The sequence below is a fragment of the Acomys minous genome (genome assembly GCF_964271855.1).
Source record: "Acomys minous genome assembly, chromosome: 13".
Taxonomy (NCBI): Eukaryota; Metazoa; Chordata; class Mammalia; order Rodentia; family Muridae; genus Acomys; species Acomys minous.
The window spans coordinates 34,865,425-34,881,988 of NC_140495.1; the positions used below are offsets into that span (position 1 = coordinate 34,865,425).

The following is a 16,564-nucleotide window of genomic DNA, read 5'->3' on the forward strand; positions in this document are numbered from 1 at the left end:
ACAATTTGCTTGGCGGGGAGACAGTACAGTTGCCTGCTACTCCCTCCTCATCAGGGAAAGAAGGGGTGAACCGGACAAGTAAGGATAGGGTGTAACTTTCAAAGCCTTGGGGATCAAAGGCGAGGACTGTTAACAACTTCCGTGTGCTAGCCCGACTTCCTCTTGGTGAACTTGGCTCTGTATCTTAACCCTCTGCACCTGCACCTCGCCGGGCCTCGGTCGCCGTCGCCTCAATCATAAAGGGACCCACCGGACTGGCGAGGCGACCGGGAGGCTGGAAGCCTCCATCAAAGGCCCGGGATGCCCGCGCCTGGGTTGCGACCTCTCCTCAGTCCCGCACCGGCTCTGCCCGCCGACCGACAGGGCTCCCGGGGGGTCCCACCGCCAGTCCCGGGCCCGCCCCGCTTCCCCCGGCGGCGGGCTCAGGTAAGGGGCCCGGCGGTGACACCCGGACGCCACCACCGCAGACCGGGTCCCGGAGACGCCCGCCCGCACCACGCCGCGCAACCGCGCCGGGGGCGGGGACGCTGTTACCTGCCGCGGGCAATGCCGCTCCCCCGCCGGCGCCGCTCTCTTGGCAACCGCGGCAGCCGCACGAAGGCCGCCAGCCAAAGGGCCTAGTGACAGCTACCAGCGTGCACCGCGCGCGCCCACGCCGGCGTCGACGTCGGCGGCCTCGGTCCCGCCCCCACCCCCCCGGCCGCTGCTCGCCGGCGCCACAGCGCCCTCACGCGTGCGACCGTGAGATTGCGGGAGCAGGCGTTTGCAGCTAGCCAGAAGAACCGTCCTTTTGAGGGATGGGGAGGATTGAAGACAGCTTTGAAGTATTATTTAAGTAAGAGCCAGCCGGAGGACTCACCAATACTTTATGCGAGTAACTCCAGGCTCAGAGTCGTGTGGAACTGAGAGACAGCTTAGCATATTTTGTATCTAGACTTCTTTCAAACAAATCCAAAGGGATTTGTCCAGAAAAATGAAAAAATTTCACAAGTGTTTCTATATTTTTTTAAAATTTTTTTTGGGTAACCTTGGATGTTGGGGACTCGCTTTGATGACCAGGTTGGGCTTAGACTCACAGAGATCCACCTGCCCCTGCCTCCTGAGTGTTAGGATTACAGGCATGAGCCGATGTGCTCAGTTGTGTGATCGACTTTTTAAACCACTTATAAGGAACCTGCTATTCTGAGAATGCTGTGTATTTCTCTATGTGTCGATATTCAAACATTTAAAATTCTTTAGTGTTAAAAATGCAAGATGACAATTGTCCTCCAAATAAATGGGTTGACACCAAATAGTAGTTACCTTTGTTTTTCCCCCAAGGGTTATTCACTTGTATTTTCTGTGTGAGAGTGCCTGCAGGTATGTCTGTGCATGCCTAGAGCACAGAATAAGGGGTCAGATGCCCTGGACTTACAAGCAGTTATGAACAGATGGGTTTGGGTGCTGAGAACCTAATTTCCAGTCCTCTGAAAGAAGGGCAAATGGTCTTAACTGTTGAGCCTGCTCTCCAGCGCCCAGCTTTTATTTTTTAAGCTTATGGCTCCTGACCATGATTTCAAATTGTTGGGATCAGACAGGAATTTATGCAGCAACATGATAAACTTTAAAGCACCTCAACAGCTGATCTTAGGAAACTTGTCTGAAGGAACTATTTGTCAATATATTAAAGGCCGTATCATTTTGAGGCAGGGTCTTGCCACCTAGCCGTGGATGGCCCTCCACTCACTCTATAGCCCAAACTGACCTTGAGCCTTGAAGCAATCCTCCTGCCTCAGCCTCCTAAATGCTGGGGTTACAGATATGCACTATCACCCCTTGGCTTAAAGAACTTATTTAGACATACTTCAAGTTTTGGGTGTGGGGCAATCAAGACTATGAAATTATGAAACAGAGCATCAGTATAAACAGGATTTCTGTCCTGTGTCGTTTTATGTCAACTTGACACAAGCTAGATCCAGCTGAAAGAAAGGAGGGACCCTCAACTGAAAAAAATGCACCATAAGATGCAGCTGTAATGAGTTTTCTTAATTAGTGATTGAGGCGGGAGAGCCCAGCCCGTGGTGGGTGCTGCTAGTCCTGGGCTGCTTGCTCTTGGGTTCTATAAGAAAACCGACTGAGCAAAGTCTTGGGAGCAAGCCAGTCAGCAGCACCCCTCCATGGCTTCTGCATCAGCTCCTGCCTCCAGGGTTCTGCCCTGTTTAAGTTCCTGTCCTGACTTCCTTCTGTGGAAGCTTAAGGTGAATAAATCATTTCATCCCAAGTTTCTTTGGTCATGGTGTGTCATCACAGCAGTGATAACTTAGCTAATATGCAAGCTGTCATTTTAAATAGCAGCCTCTCATTTTAAAAGAAGTCCTATTCAAATTCTATGGCCTGATATATTTATGTAAGAGTTTATTCTACCCCAGATACTTTACCGTGTCAAACCTTCAAAACGTACCTTATAATAGCAATGAAATTATGACTTCTCTGAGTCTTTTATTTACTTCACTATAATGGGAGTATATATCAGTAATCACTCGGTTTCTTTTTGCCTCTCAAAAGTTATATGAATGATTAGGCCCTCGACTCAAGAAATTAGGTTCCATTTACCGTCTTTTCATGGCTTTCAGAGACTTTTTTTTTTTTTTTGATAACTGTTTCAGTCTTGGAGCTATCATATCCAAGGTGAAATGCAATGCCCACTCCATCTTTGACATTTTGGTTACATCGGACAGAAGCTAATAAGCATCCCTAGTTTGTTGTTGTTTTCTTTTGCTTTGTCTTTTTAAAGAAGACTCAGATAAAGTGGGCTTTGGGGCCGGTAATTCAGATCTGGTGGAAAGGACCCACCTGTACAGCCTCTGCTCCATTATCTACCTCATCTCTACCCAAGCCATCCGGAGGAGTGCTTCCCCCGCCCCAAGTCTGAGCTTTCTGCTCATTTCAGGGAGAGAAATGCTCATCGTCAAGCCCATCCACCATCCTTCCAAGGGAGGCCAGCTCCGCTCTCTCTGTCCCACCGGTCTAGTTAGAGCTGGGTTAGGGGAAGATGTGCTCCCGGGTCGGGCGCCTCGGCAGTGCGTTCTCGGCCCGGAAGGCGGCGCTATAGCCCACAGACCGCGACCGCCGGATCCCGCCCCGCCCCGCCGCCTGGGAGCCAGCCGCCTGCTAAGGCCGTACGTGCTCCCCGCTCTGCCACGGTTCTGGTAACTTCGGGCTCGGTCCCGCGTGGGGCCCTGAGTCGGCCATGGCGGTGGTTGCGGCGGACACGCGCGTGTTCCTGGAAGTGCGGAGACGGCTGCAGAGCGCGCTGCTGATCCTGGGGTAAGGGAGGAGGGTGCCGGTGCGCGGGACCGCGTGCATAAGCCATGCGCGCGACCAGGGGCTGGCGCGCTTGTGCGCGGGACCGAGCGGGAGAGCGCGCGGGACAATGTGCGCGTGCAGGGGACAGGATGGGGAGGCGAAGTGAGATTCTTGTTTCCTGGCAAGCCAGGTAGCCAATGAACCTTCACCCAAGCCTGTCTGCGAACTTTTGATTTCATATTTACTACACAAACAGGAAACTTCTAGCGAGAAAATGCTCTTTTTTGCTTATAGTCACCAATTTTAATGGTTTGTGATCTCTTCATAGCTTTTGCCTATTTCTTTGTGACAAATGTTTCAAATAGACTTAGATCTGAAAATGTATTACCAGAGCAGCACAGCTGTTTTTAAAAATTATGATGATGATGATGATGATGATGATGATGATGATTAGTTTTTCTTTCTTTTCTTAGCTTCTTTTCTTTTCCTAAAATTTGCCAAGTAGCTACAGTGGCAGTTTTGGATATGGCCTGAGAACTAAGCTCAAATCCTAGCTTACCCACAAGTATAGAATAATTTTATCTGAATTTCTTCAGTTTTAACATTGGCATTGAGTCCAGGCTCATTGCACCTTATTTGCCAAGCAGATACGGGCCCTGTGTTCTCTCCCCAGTTTGGGGGTGAAGGGTGAGGAAATAGAGGAGTTGAGGGTCACAAGTTCGAGCAAATATCTTCAATTTCTGTCTTACCTTGTTCTGCAGTTACAAGTACAAACATTACCAAATACAAGCCTTTATCCACCATACAAAGCAAACTCTGTGAGCAAGCTGAGAAACCTACTTTGCTAGGCTGCTCCTTTGTCCCTAATAATCTTTTTGACAGTTGAACTCTGACACCGGTCAGTTCTCCATTACCTTGGTAACAGCCATAGTCTGGTCTCATTCAACCAATCTACACAGTTTCACTATTTCTTGAACTGTGTGGCCGTGTATTTGAGTCAGCGTTCTCTAGAGTAACAGAAATTATTGAACGAACCTCTCTGTATAGAAAGGGGATTTATTAGAATGATTTACAGCCTGCAGTCCAGCTAACCCAACAATAGCTGTCTGTGACTGATGATGGCCATGTATCCAGTAGTTTCTCAGTCCACGTAGGAGGCTGGATGTCTCAACTGGTCTCCAGTAGACTTTGGAATCCCAACGACGGCTCTAATGCCAGTGAAGGAATGAGTTAGCCGGTAGGAGCCAGGGCAACCAGGCAAAGAGCTTCCTTCTTCCAAGTCTTAATCTAGGCTTCCCACAAAAGCCATGGTCTGCATGTGAGGTGGCTTTTCCCAGCTCAAAACACCTGAATAAAGGCATGTCTTTTCTGGGGACCAAGAGCGTACTGTTACATGACTCCCAACTGGCATTGGCTGGTGCTGGCTAGTGCCTGTGGGGGCTACATGGACTTCCACCACTGTGCCATGGGCCCCGGGCTACGTGGCTTCTGTCAGTCTGGTAATGTCCCATCCTCTCAAAGTGAAATTCCTCACAGGTGTGCCCCCCATTTCGGGTTAATTAATTCCAGATGTAGTTAAAAAACGACATAATCGTCATGCATTGCTTGTCATTTCTGTCTCCTTTCCCCAACGTGTTTTTGCTGTTTTGTTTTTTAGACAGGGTCTAACAGTGTGTTCGTGGCTGGTATAAATTACTGTGTAAACCAGGCTGACCTTGAACTCACAGAGATCTGCCTGCCTCTGCCTTCGAAACACTGGGAGCCTTCAATGTGGCTTTGAGATCCATGTTTTATCTGGGTTGTTGCTTATAGTATAATTCCCTTTTTACTGAGTAATTTTCCACAAACCACTTAGTTATTCTTCTTTTGCTGGATGTTTTGCTTATTTCCAGAAAGTGTTTATTATGAGTCAGCTGTATTAGCTTTGTTTTATAAGATTTGTGTGTGTGTGTGTGTGTGTGTGTGTGTGTGTGTGTGTGTGTGTGTGTGTGTGATTGGAGCTAGGCAAGTGCATTTAACACCAAGCCACACCCCCAGCCTTGTTTAATGTCATTTTATGACATATACACCCTTGGTTAGTAGCTAAGGGTGAAATTACTGGAATGTAGGATAGATGTGTGCATGGCTTTGTGAGAAACTGTCAAACAATTTTCAAATGAAGTCAGTCTCTTTCTTTTGAGCCATTCTGATAGAACAAGGAGGCATGTCATGGTGATTTTAGCTTCCTGGGTGGCTTACAGTGTTGAGAACTTTTTCATCTACTTTTTTTTTTTTTAAATAATCCAAGTGTGCTCTTTTGTAAGGTTTCTTATGGTTCCTAGCTAATAAAAACAGGTTAGTCTTGTTGTTAAATGAAACAGTGCTTTGTACTATAAGGCCGTGTGGGTATACGGGTGTCTTCCAGCATTGGCGGCAGACATTTTCATTTTCCTAATGCAGGTTGAGTATGCCTTTTCAAGAAAGGTCTGGGTGGGCCTGAAGTGTTTTTGGATTTTGGACTTCTCTTGAGTTTGTAGTATTTGCCTAGACATTTCTTGTAGAACGTTCCTAACCTGGAAACTCAAGGTGGTTCAGATCTGTATTGTTCTCGCCCCAGGGCATTTTGGCTTTTTGGCTTAGTATGTTCTGTCTTTTGATGAGCAGAAAATTTAAACTTAACAAAATTCAGTTTATCAGTTTGTTTTGAACAGCCTTTTCTAGTGTCTTAAATCTTCCCCTACCAATTGAGCTATCCAGGTTTGCTGAGACTCATGGCCAAACATTGGGCAAAGTATAGGGAGTCTAGTGGAAAAGTGGGTGGGGGAGGGTGGTTAAAAAAAAAACCTAGAGGTGACAAGAGCTCCACAAGAAGACCAACAGAGCCAACTAACCAGGGCCCTGAGGGACCTGTGGAGTCTGAAACGCCAGCAGCTCAGGGTTTATGTGGGTTCACTAGTAAGGGGAGTGGGGTGGGGGTCGGGCTGTCTCTGACATGGACTCTGTTGCCTGCTTTTTGATCACTTCCCCCTGATGGGACTGTCCTGCCAGGCCACAGAGGAAGAGGATGAACTCATTCCTGATGTGACTTGATGAGGGTGGGTAGGGGGAGGCTCCCCTTTTCCAAGGAGTAAGTACAGGATGGGGGAGGGAGGGGGGCCCTGGGAGGAGAGGAGGGAGGGGGCTATAACCAGGATGTAAAGTAAATTAATTAATTAATAAAAAATGAGAAGAAAATAAAAATAAAACATTTAAAAAAAAACTTTGCCTACCTCAACTTTGTGAATACTCCTCCCCACTGAGGGGTTCTTTTATCTAAGTCTGTATTTACAGATGGGTCTTGTTGTGCTAGCCAGGCTGTTTTTCCAACTCCTGGCCTTAAGGGCCCATCTGCTTGCCTCAGCCTCCCATGTATCTGGGACCACATGCATGGCTGACACTACGCTCAGCTTTTCTGTGTTTGTTTTCTGGGAGTGTTACCACTTTTGTTTTGTTCTGTCTCTGGCATATTGGATTCCTTTTGTGTTTACAGTGACTGTGGGAGTCAAAACTCATTTTATTACATAGATGTCCTGCCAAAAGCCACCCTGTCAAGGGAGCTCACTAGGCATGTGGGTTGTCTAGGAGGTGATCTGGTGTTTGCAAGGTCTTGTACCACGATGAACCCCCAAACTGCTTCCAGCCTCTGACATGCTGTCAGGAGCCATTGATTTGGGGAAATACAGTAGGCATGAGAGATCTCTGGAGGTGATCTGGTATTTGCAAGGTCAGTATCATGATATACCCCAGAATTGCTTCCAACCTCTGACTACCATGTCAGTTGTGCTTTGCTGCATCTCTCTAAAATCTGACATTAGAGCCAGGCATGGTGGTGCATGCCTTTAATCCCAGCACCCAGGGAGGGAGAGGCAGGTGGATCACTGGGAGTCTAAGGCCAGCCTGGTCTACAAAGTGAGTCCATGACAGCCAAGATTACACAGAGAAACCCTGTCTTGAAAAACCAAAAGTAAATACATGTGGCGTTGGTGTGAACTGTTATTTTCTGGCCACTGACCAGCTTTGATTGAGCAAACTTCCTATAGGATTTTGTTGAAGATGTACTGTTCGTTATTCAGATGAATGAATCCCTGATTATGGACTTCCTGATTTAATTAAAATAGTTTTAAAAGTTAAAGTTAGTTTATGGCTGCAATAAATACCTTTGTAGACCTCCAGATGCCTCACTAAGGATAGCCTTGTAGCAGATTTGTGGCTTCAGATAAGCCCCTACTCTGGATGGCACCACAAATCCTGGTATTCCACCATAAATATCGGCCAGTTTGTTTAAACTTCACATAAACCTAAATGGAATGAAGCTATCTAGAGATGTCTAAATTTACTCTGTTTCTTAGAATGAAAGACAGATAAAATTATTGTCCGGAACTCAATGAACTAAGAGATAGCTGGATAATGTATAGTTAGGTCCGTCCTAATTGATAAGTTGTATACTCTTGTAGGTTTCAGACCCTATTAACCTTAAACCCTGTCAACCTTTGTCATTCTGAACTCACTAGAAACTTATGTAATGGATACATAGATAAGAAATGCTTAGCTTTAAAACATGTAACCTGTTATATTTTAGAATTCATTTGTTTTTTAATTGTACTCTTTTTTTTGAAGCTTGAACATGATTCTTTTTTTTCCTTTATTAATTTATTCTTGTTACATCTCAATGGTTATCCCCTCCCTTGTATCCTCCCATTCTTCCCTCCCTCCCATTTTCCCCTTATTCCCCTCCCCTATGACTGTTCCTGAGGGGGATTACCTCCCCCTGTATATGCTCATAGGGTATCAAGTCTCTTCTTGGTAACCTGCTGTCCTTTCTCTGAGTGCCACCAGGTCTCCCCCTCCAGGGGACATGGCCAAAGGTGAGGCACCAGAGTATGTGAGAAAGTAATATCCCACTCTCCACTCTACATCTGACAAAGGTCTAATTGTACTCTTTTGACTATGAAGTAATTCCCTTTTCTCAGGAGTATAAGTATGGCCATATAGAATAAATGGTGCTGGAAATTGGGAAGCTTAACTTCAGTTGAAGTTAAGATTCCTGACTTCATCCACCTTTTCTCTTGAATGTATGTGTGGGAGTGGTTTATTTTCTATCTCTCTCTCTCTCTCTCTCTCTCTCTCTCTCTCTCTCTCTCTCTCTCTCTCTCTCATTTCTTATTTCTCTGTAGATTCGCAAGTAAGTTAGCAGACTCAGGGCCATCAGCCTTCTATGGCTAATAAGCCTAAGTTTATACCAACTTATTGGAGATCTCCACAAGAAGGCCTATCTACAGATCAAAGAGTCTCCTTTTATGACCCCCATGCAGTCTCTAGCCAGAAGCTGCTTTTACAGCCTCAGCCATAGGAAATTTGTGGTCAGTTTAAGCTCTCCTCCTCGGCCGCAGTACAGCCAGTCCCTAGAGAAGAAACTCTGGCCTCCCTTTCCTCTTTCTTCTTTCAATCCTGATCAGTTGCCTGAGCCATCAGCTCTTGCCACCCAAGAGATGAAGCGAACTGGAAGGGCATCTGCATCCAGCCCCAGAGACCCCACCCTGGACCTCTTCAGAGTTGCAGCTGGGCGTTAACAATGCCCACTTGTTCTATGGCCTTTAATTGTCCTCATTAGCTAGCTCAGCATCTGTATCAGAAATCAGTTCCCCGCATTGCCCTTGTACTTTCAACCTGTGCCTTTGTAAGTCGTTTTCCCCCAAGGAGCAGACAAATGAATGTTCTTGTTAAATAAATTTTGACACTCTCTGTGTATTCACTAGAATTTTTAGTACTTTTATTTATTGATATGGTTGAGTTTGGTTCTTCATCTTATTAATTAGTTTTTGTTTCGAGTCAGGGTGTCTCTGTGTAGCCCTGGCTGTCCTGAAACTCGATTTGTTGACCAGGCTGGCCTTGAACTCAGATCCAACTGCCTTTGCCTCTGAGTGTTGAAATTAAATACATGAGGCACTACCATCTGGCGTGTATGTGTGTATACACACACACACACACACACACACACACACACACACACACACACATTAGCATTTCAAAGCTAGTTATACAAAATGCTGGGTTTTAGTATGGCATTTGTACATACTTTGTTTTTGTTTTCTTTCTTTCTTTCTTTTTTTTTCATCACAATAGGACATTTTATTTGTCACTATTAAACATCTGGAAATTAAACAGATTCCTGGACTGGAGGTTCATATCCATCAACTCGTTCAACCTTAGCACCAGTCTCGTCACCAGTTGTTTTTCCGGAACTACCACCTTCACCATGGAGCTCCATTAGTTTTCCCAGTTCAAACTTGGGCTTCTTCAGCATTTTCACTTTCCTAACGAAGACGTCATGAAGAGGGTAGATGGACTGGCAAGCCTTTTCTATGTCCTTCCCAATGCTGTCTGGAATCAACTTATTAACAACTTCCTTCAAGTCATTTGTCTGCACTTCTCGGGTCATGATTTCCATCATCTTCTTCCGGATCTGGCAGACCTGTTGGTGCTGCGCATATGATGTCTTTCGTATTTGGTTGTTGCGTTTTTTTGTGAATCCAACACAGAAAAGACGGAGCAAATAACCATCGGTAGTCTTGACATCAACATGGGCTTCAATCATGGTCTGCCACTTTTTGACCATGGAGCACATTTTGTCCCTGGTAAGATCCATGCCATGGAAGTTAGTCAGACAGTTTTTGCCCTGAATGTCCTCAGTAATTAGCTTGAATTTCCTAAAGGCAACTTCGTCATTCTGCAGATCGGCGAGGCTCACTTCAAACACACGGCCCTTGAGGCCATCAGACGCAATTTTGGTTCCTTGAGTCCTCGTTACTAGTGTTTTCCCAATGTCTCTAATACTGAACATGGCCGGAGCTTTGACATCGTACCAGTCTTTCTTGGAAAATGGATCAACCACTTTCTTCTTGGCTCCCTTCTTGCCGCCCTTCGTCAGCCGCTTGTTCTTGCTGACCGCCATGGTGCCGCTCCGAGAGCCAAAAGGCTGTTTTTGTTTTCTTTGCTTTACCGCCATCCCCAGTTGCTCTCTTCTGCTTTGTGGCAAATGTAGTCTATTAACTGTTTTTCTTTTTCACCTGTCTGCTTCCTTAAGACCTCATTTCTCATTCTCACTGTCTCCTTTTTCTTTTTCTTTTCTTTTCTTTAAAAAAATTTTTTTTTAATTTATTTTTCGAGACAGAGTTTCTCTGTGTAGTCTTTGCTGTCCTGGACTCGCACTGTATCAGTGTTCAGAGGTGAGGAGATTTGCATGGTCCTAAGCTCATCGGTGCAGTAGCCCACTGACAGATTCATAGCTCAGTGGGCTGCTCGGAGACATGGCAGCTGTGAGGGGTGGGTCCCTGTGGAAAGTACCTCTTGCTCTGTAGCTCTCTCATTGCTTCCTGACCACCAGGGAGGAGCAGTTCTGCCATATGCTCCTCGCATGATTATTAAGCTTTTCTTAGGCCCAAAGCAACAGGCTTAATAGAACAAGGATCAAACAACTGAAGGTGGAGACAGCGTGAAACTTTCTTCTTTTAAAGCTGCTTTTCTCAGATATTTTGTTAAAGTGACAGTAAGCTGACTAATGCAGTGATTACTTCATGGCCAAGTGTTTAATATCCTGGATCTCTAGTAAAAATAAACAAAAGGTCTTGATTTGCTTGCGGCCTTTGAGGATTTCTGTAGCATAAGTATTTTCATCGTGATGACACGTTGCCTATAATGTTTGCAGATTTCCTGCTACTTTAGCATCCACAGATTTAAGAACTTACCGAAGCTGAATCTCATTGAGCATTATGGGACATTGTAAAGGTGCTGGCTGCTTCTCATTAAGCTGTGGAGTCCTTGGACAGCTTTAAGGAGGGTGTGACCCCGTAATAATGATAGCAAGAGTGCCTGATGACACCAACATTAGAGTTTCAACAGAGGGAATTCTTTTTTTAAAATTATTTTTATTTAATTAATTTATTCAAATTACAACTCAGTTGTTATCCCGTCACTTGTATCCTCCTGTTCCTCCCTCCCTCCCGCTTTCACCCTATTTCCCTGCCCTAGATCTGTGACCGAGGGGACCTCCTCCCCCACTATATGGTCATAGGGTATCAAGTCAACAGAGGACAGTCTGACTTCCTTTGTTTTCTTCTTTACTTTGGTAGTATGGTATATGCTTATCTCATTTCCCCCCTTTCTAGTCATGTAGTTTCCCGCAAGGAACCTTATTGTTTTGCTTTTTATAGTCAATTAAAGAAATATTTACTGGTTGGATGGGGCAGTGCATGCCTGTAGTCTCAACACTTGGGATTTGGACACAAGAGGATCAGGAGTTCTGTATCATCTGTTACATAGTGAAATTGAAGCTGGACAGGAATACATGAGACCTTGTCTCACAAGGCATGTATGTATGTATGTATAGTGTGTGTTTATGTATGTATGTATGTATGTATGTATGTATGTATAGTGTGTCTGTGTTTGTGTGCACGTGCACAATACAAACTAGAAATCTAGCCTAGAGCCTTGCACATGCCACTAAATTAAATCCCCAGGACTTCTTTTTAAATAAAAAAACTGTCATTATAGACTAAGATTTGATGCTCATTTCTATTGGAATGTCATTTCTTTCAGAAATGTGGTACATAGGTGACATATTGCTATGCACGTACATTCATTCACATCCAAATCGCTGTACCTATGTACGTCATAAACCATGCTTTCATAGCAGTTTCTCCGAGTTCTAGTCCACTGCCATATGGTACTTTCTAGCTTTTTTTCTTTGTTTCCACGTGACTGTATTCTTGCACAGTACAAATCCTGGCTTTCCTTAACCTCATGACGTTTATCTTCCGGGTCAGTCTTGTATGCAACCAGGCTTCTGCTGGATCTTTTCCTGTTACCTCTTGTCTGCTCCACATGTTGTAACCTTCTTGTAGCCTGAGTGGCTTGTGTCCTCTTGAAATCTATCAGGTGTAAGTTCTAACCCCTCGGGGAGGTGATGTTAGGAGGCAGGGCCCCTGAGAGGTCCATAAGGATGGAGCCACTAGGATGAGAGTGATGCAGGAAGAGGCAGCAACCCCAGAGCTGCCTTCCTACACATCATCTTATGGAGGCCACATGGGTTATGAAACAGCCGGTCTCTAGATCTGCAAGTTCAGCATCCTCAGATGAAAATCAGTACAGGAAAACTTAACACCTGTATTGAATGTGCGTAGCTTTTCTCCCTTGCCACCGTCTCCTAAACAGCACAGCACAGCGCGAGGACCGTTGCTTTGTGTTGCGTGTTATGTGCAATGCAGACAGTGACTGTGCGCTCTGTTCAGATCTATCTAAGTGGTTGACATTTTTAAAACTGGCAAGAGTAGTCGGCCGAAGCAGCGGCGATGGGGGCTCAGGTGCCCAGTGGTGTTTTGCGCATGGGGTGCTTCAGAATTACAGAGGTAGCAAGGTGGACGCCAAGCTATATTGTGGCTTCATTTGGCACAGGCTGTGAGCGCTAAGAATTGGCTTTTCCTGTTGTTTGGGGCTTGTTGTTGTTTGAGACAGGGCCTCACTGTGGATCCCGGGCTGGCGGAGAGTTCAGGACGTATTTGCTCTGACTTTTTACCGAAAGTGTGCTAACATCTGTGCCCCGTCCTGCACATCCTGATTATCGGTTAACAATACTTGATTCCCTGACTTTAATGTCCTGTCTCAGAAGTGAGAATAACAAACAGGGCCCAGGATTTCCACATGGTGACAGGCTACAGCGCTGCCTGATCTAACCGCGCCCAGGGTTTGCTTCTGTTTTCCTGGGACAGAGATTGTAGGGTCTCTATGCTGGGTTAAGCGTTTGATCTTTCACGCCGTGTCTTTCATCGGAAAGAAAGTCACTAACTTGGCTTTTATTTTGCGTTATCAGTGAGCCAGATGAAGGAGGGATGCAGCTGGAAGTTTCCATAACGCCCACCTCACTTTTGACGAGAACGCCTGACGGCTGCACCGAGATCCAGCTTCCAGCAGGGGTCAGGCTTGTGCCTTCCTCGTGCGGCGGGCTGCAGTTCATCAGTGGAGATGGTTTGCACATGCGCCTGCAGGCCCAGGCTGAACCCAGCCAACGTGAGTAGGAGCGGCACCGCTGAAGACTGTTGACATTTATTAAGTTGAACTTTTCCCAGGTGAAAAGATTGGCAGTTAATGGCCTGGAAGGGATAGGAGGTGGAGAAATTCCAGGGTTGCCATCAGCTCAGCCAGTTACCAGCTGTGCTGGGAAATAGATTACTTACTTTTCCTGAACCTTTTACGCCTTTCTCTTAAGTAAATGTTTAAGAATCTGCTTTACTTTTAAAGCGTTTTTAAATCTCGTGGCAAATTTGAGAAGAAGGTACAGAGATTTTCCCCAAAGTGCCCAGTTCATTTCTTTAATAATAAACGTCTGGCTCACAGATACAGAGATAAAATCAACCCCTGGTTGATTTAGAAACATTGCGTAGATACATATTCATTCAGCGGACAGGTTAGCTCATATTAGGTGTGAGCCGTTTGATGTGGGTGCTGGGAACACAGACGCCGCCAACAAGCCACAAAGGCGTCTTCGATTGTGGAGTGCATATTCCTAATGTGTGGGAACAGCAGTTGCGGACCAGATAATTAAATTGCATACAGCAACATGCTGCGGGCACCGTAAGCAGAGAGATGCCGTGGGGAGTGACCAGAGGCCACCCTGAGGGTGTGACAATTTGACCAGGGAACTGAGCAGAGGAAATTATCCCATCCACGCAGAGATCATTCTAGATGGAGCAGTACCAGCAGAGGACCGGAAGTTGCGAGTGCTGTTGGATGGTTATAATTGCAGTGTTTGTGATTGTATACAAACTCAAAATGCATGTCGATGCAGCTAGGGAGTAAACCTCTCGTGATATTTTTTTCTTTCTTTAATGGTGGCTCATTGCATGTCTTCTGGTGGAGTGGGTGTGGCCATAGAGAGGGGGAGGAAACGCTGTGAGACGACAGCCTTGGAGGAAATTGCGCTGATGCTTGGTATCAGAGAAAGACTTGACTTGTTTCCTTTACTGAAGCCTCAGGTTTGAGCCCCGTGTCAGATCTCTGTGGAGTCCTGAGGTGGGATCAACCAGATTGTCTCCTCCCCCCCCTCCCACAACCCCCCAAAACCAAAAAGCCTGTAATGCATGTAAAAGCCATCCCTTGGCTCTTGAAAGGCGAGAGAAGATGGGGGCGGGGGGGGGGGGGCAACATCACCCATTCTTTTGCCTAAGAGTAACTTCGCTAATGCTTTGAGCTAGCGATTGGCCAAAGTGTGCAGAACCATGCTTTAGGAGCAGGGGCCAGGGAGAAGAGATGTCGTGTCGCGCTGGAGTGACGTCTGCTGCAACACCTGGGAGGACATGGAATCCTGGACAAGGCCCCTGGGATGGGAAGATAGGCGCATCGCCTCCCAGACAGTACCGCTCTGGAGGGCTCTGTTGCTCTCACCTTCCCTGTTTGCACAGTAACCACAGCAGGAACTTCCTGGCAGAAGGCAGGCGTAAGAGCCACCATGTTCTCTGTCCTCCGATGGTGAGGACGGAGGAATACAGACACCCGGAGGCATAGTGTTTGGGTTTGTTGCCGACTCATATTCTATAACTGGATTATTATTATTTTTTAACACTTTTAGTTCATGAGCACCGTTTAGTACTATCTGTGGACGAAATAAATCCACTGCGGTGAGCTTGCATGTGCAGTGTTTGTGTTTGTTGGCCTATTTCTTTGTGGTTTTTTTGAAACATTTTGTTCAAATACTTGAAGAGGGAACTTGTAAAGCTTGGTCTGTGGTGCGTGGAAGGCTGGCTAAAGCAGATTCCCCCATCTTTAATTGCTTTCCTGCTTTCTGCGTAGCAGGCAGGGGAAATAAGTGTTTACCTCATGAATGGTGATCAGGCAGGTGAATAGTAGTGCGCACCGAAATCTTAGCATTGTAGAAGGTGACTTTTGAAATTTTTGGCATTCAGCTATGCCTCAGGGTTTTCAGGAATTGCCTTTTCAATGGTAAGACCGTACTTTTAGGAGCAATCGTGATACACATCACCCTGGCACACAATTTTGAGATTAACTTAGGTGACCTTAACCTGAAGCAATCTGGTCTTCCCCAGCAGTAATGGCGCCTCCACACTTGACCGAGTGGCCAGCAGAGGGCAGTGTCGCACTGAAAAAAATGAGTAGTTCTGAAGCCTGTGTTGGAGGCTCACCTAGGTTCTCTTTAGAGATGCTCCGCATTAGAGAATAATACTGTTTATTTAACCTTCGTGCAGTAGGGATTTGTAGAGACACTTAGAGATTAAACTGTAGAATTTTTTTTTAATTGCCAGGTCTTTAACTTTCTGGCATCTGGAAAAAGCATCTTAAAGTACATACAGACTAATAGCAAGCAGATTCTTTCGTTTGCTTCTAACAACTATGACCTCATTTTATTTATTTATTTATTTATTTTTGAGACAGGGTTTCTTTGTGTAGGCTTGGCTGTTGTTGACCAGGTTGGCCTTGAACTCACAATGATCCGCCTGCCTCTGCCTCCCAGAGTGCCGGGATTGCAGGTGTGTGCCACAGAGCCCAGCTCAATTAGTTTTTTTTTTTTTTAAAAAAAATAGTACAGTGGGTTTAAAAAAAAACAAAACAAAAACAAAACCAAAAATTTCCTTTATTCACAGATGAAACATCAGAAATGAGGGGAGCAGCTATCCAGGTCACCTGGATGGCGAGTCCACGTTTTCCCTGCAGCTCTCAGGGGCTCCCCCTTCCTCTCACACCCATCTCCACAGCTTCTTCAGACACTGGATGTTGCTCTTGAGTGAGGAAACTCTTAGGACCTTTGCGTTCCTTGGACCTGCTCCACGGAGCCCAGTCTGCCCGTCCCATTTTGATTGCTCCTACTGTTTAATGTGCAGGGGTGGACGTAAAACTTAAACATAAAAAAGCGAAATTGCGAGATTGAGCTTAAGTGCTAGCAATCCATCTCCACTCATTGTTAATGTAGAATTCGTTGTGTTTGTAGAATGAGAGAAGGAACTCAGCAGTACGCTACGCAGTAATCTAGGGCAGCGCCTGGCTCAGGAGCACCAAGCAAAGTCTGTTGTTTCTGGAAACACTTCACAGTGTTTGCTTCTGGTTGAGTCATTGGATAGTGCTAATTAGGCCTATACTTCTGAGTAAATCATAAACACTGTGCATTGGTTGTCACTTATTGTGCTAGCAAATCCTTTAAAAAGACGATCATAATATGTTTGTTCCAAACCTCTAAGACTTGCTGTTTTTTGTTGAT

General features: G+C 45.7%; 3 protein-coding genes across 11 annotated transcripts in view; 1 reads left to right on the forward strand and 2 right to left on the reverse strand.

Annotated features, from left to right (window-relative positions):
* Positions 1–1,012, reverse strand: part of DOP1A (DOP1 leucine zipper like protein A) — a 95,330-nt gene extending 94,318 nt beyond the window's left edge. For 3 of the 6 annotated variants that reach the window (XM_084753457.1, XM_084753458.1, XM_084753456.1), the window contains exon 1: positions 535–1,012. The gene's annotated coding sequence lies outside the window, so the exon portion shown is untranslated. The remainder of the gene's footprint in view (positions 1–534) is intronic. The other 3 variants (XM_084753459.1, XM_084753460.1, XM_084753461.1) reach the window with 3 other exon arrangements.
* Positions 1,013–3,121: 2,109 nt separating this feature from the next.
* Positions 3,122–16,564, forward strand: part of UBE3D (ubiquitin protein ligase E3D) — a 180,791-nt gene continuing 167,348 nt past the window's right edge. For all 4 annotated transcript variants that reach the window (XM_084753453.1, XM_084753454.1, XM_084753451.1 and 1 more), the window contains exons 1-2: positions 3,122–3,306; positions 13,169–13,365. In XM_084753453.1, the coding sequence (XP_084609579.1) occupies positions 3,230–3,306; positions 13,169–13,365 (274 nt within the window). In that variant the 5' untranslated portion in view covers positions 3,122–3,229. The remainder of the gene's footprint in view (positions 3,307–13,168; positions 13,366–16,564) is intronic.
* LOC311581329 (small ribosomal subunit protein eS1-like) lies at positions 9,424–10,274 on the reverse strand. Its single transcript, XM_084753455.1, has one exon. The coding sequence runs from the start codon at positions 10,253–10,255 to the stop codon at positions 9,461–9,463; it is 795 nt and encodes a 264-aa protein (XP_084609581.1). The 5' UTR covers positions 10,256–10,274; the 3' UTR covers positions 9,424–9,460.

Coding starts and splice junctions, on each gene's coding strand:
- LOC311581329 (XM_084753455.1), bottom strand. CDS start 10,255: ATGGCGGTCAGCAAGAACAAGCGGCTGACGAAGGGCGGCAAGAAGGGA.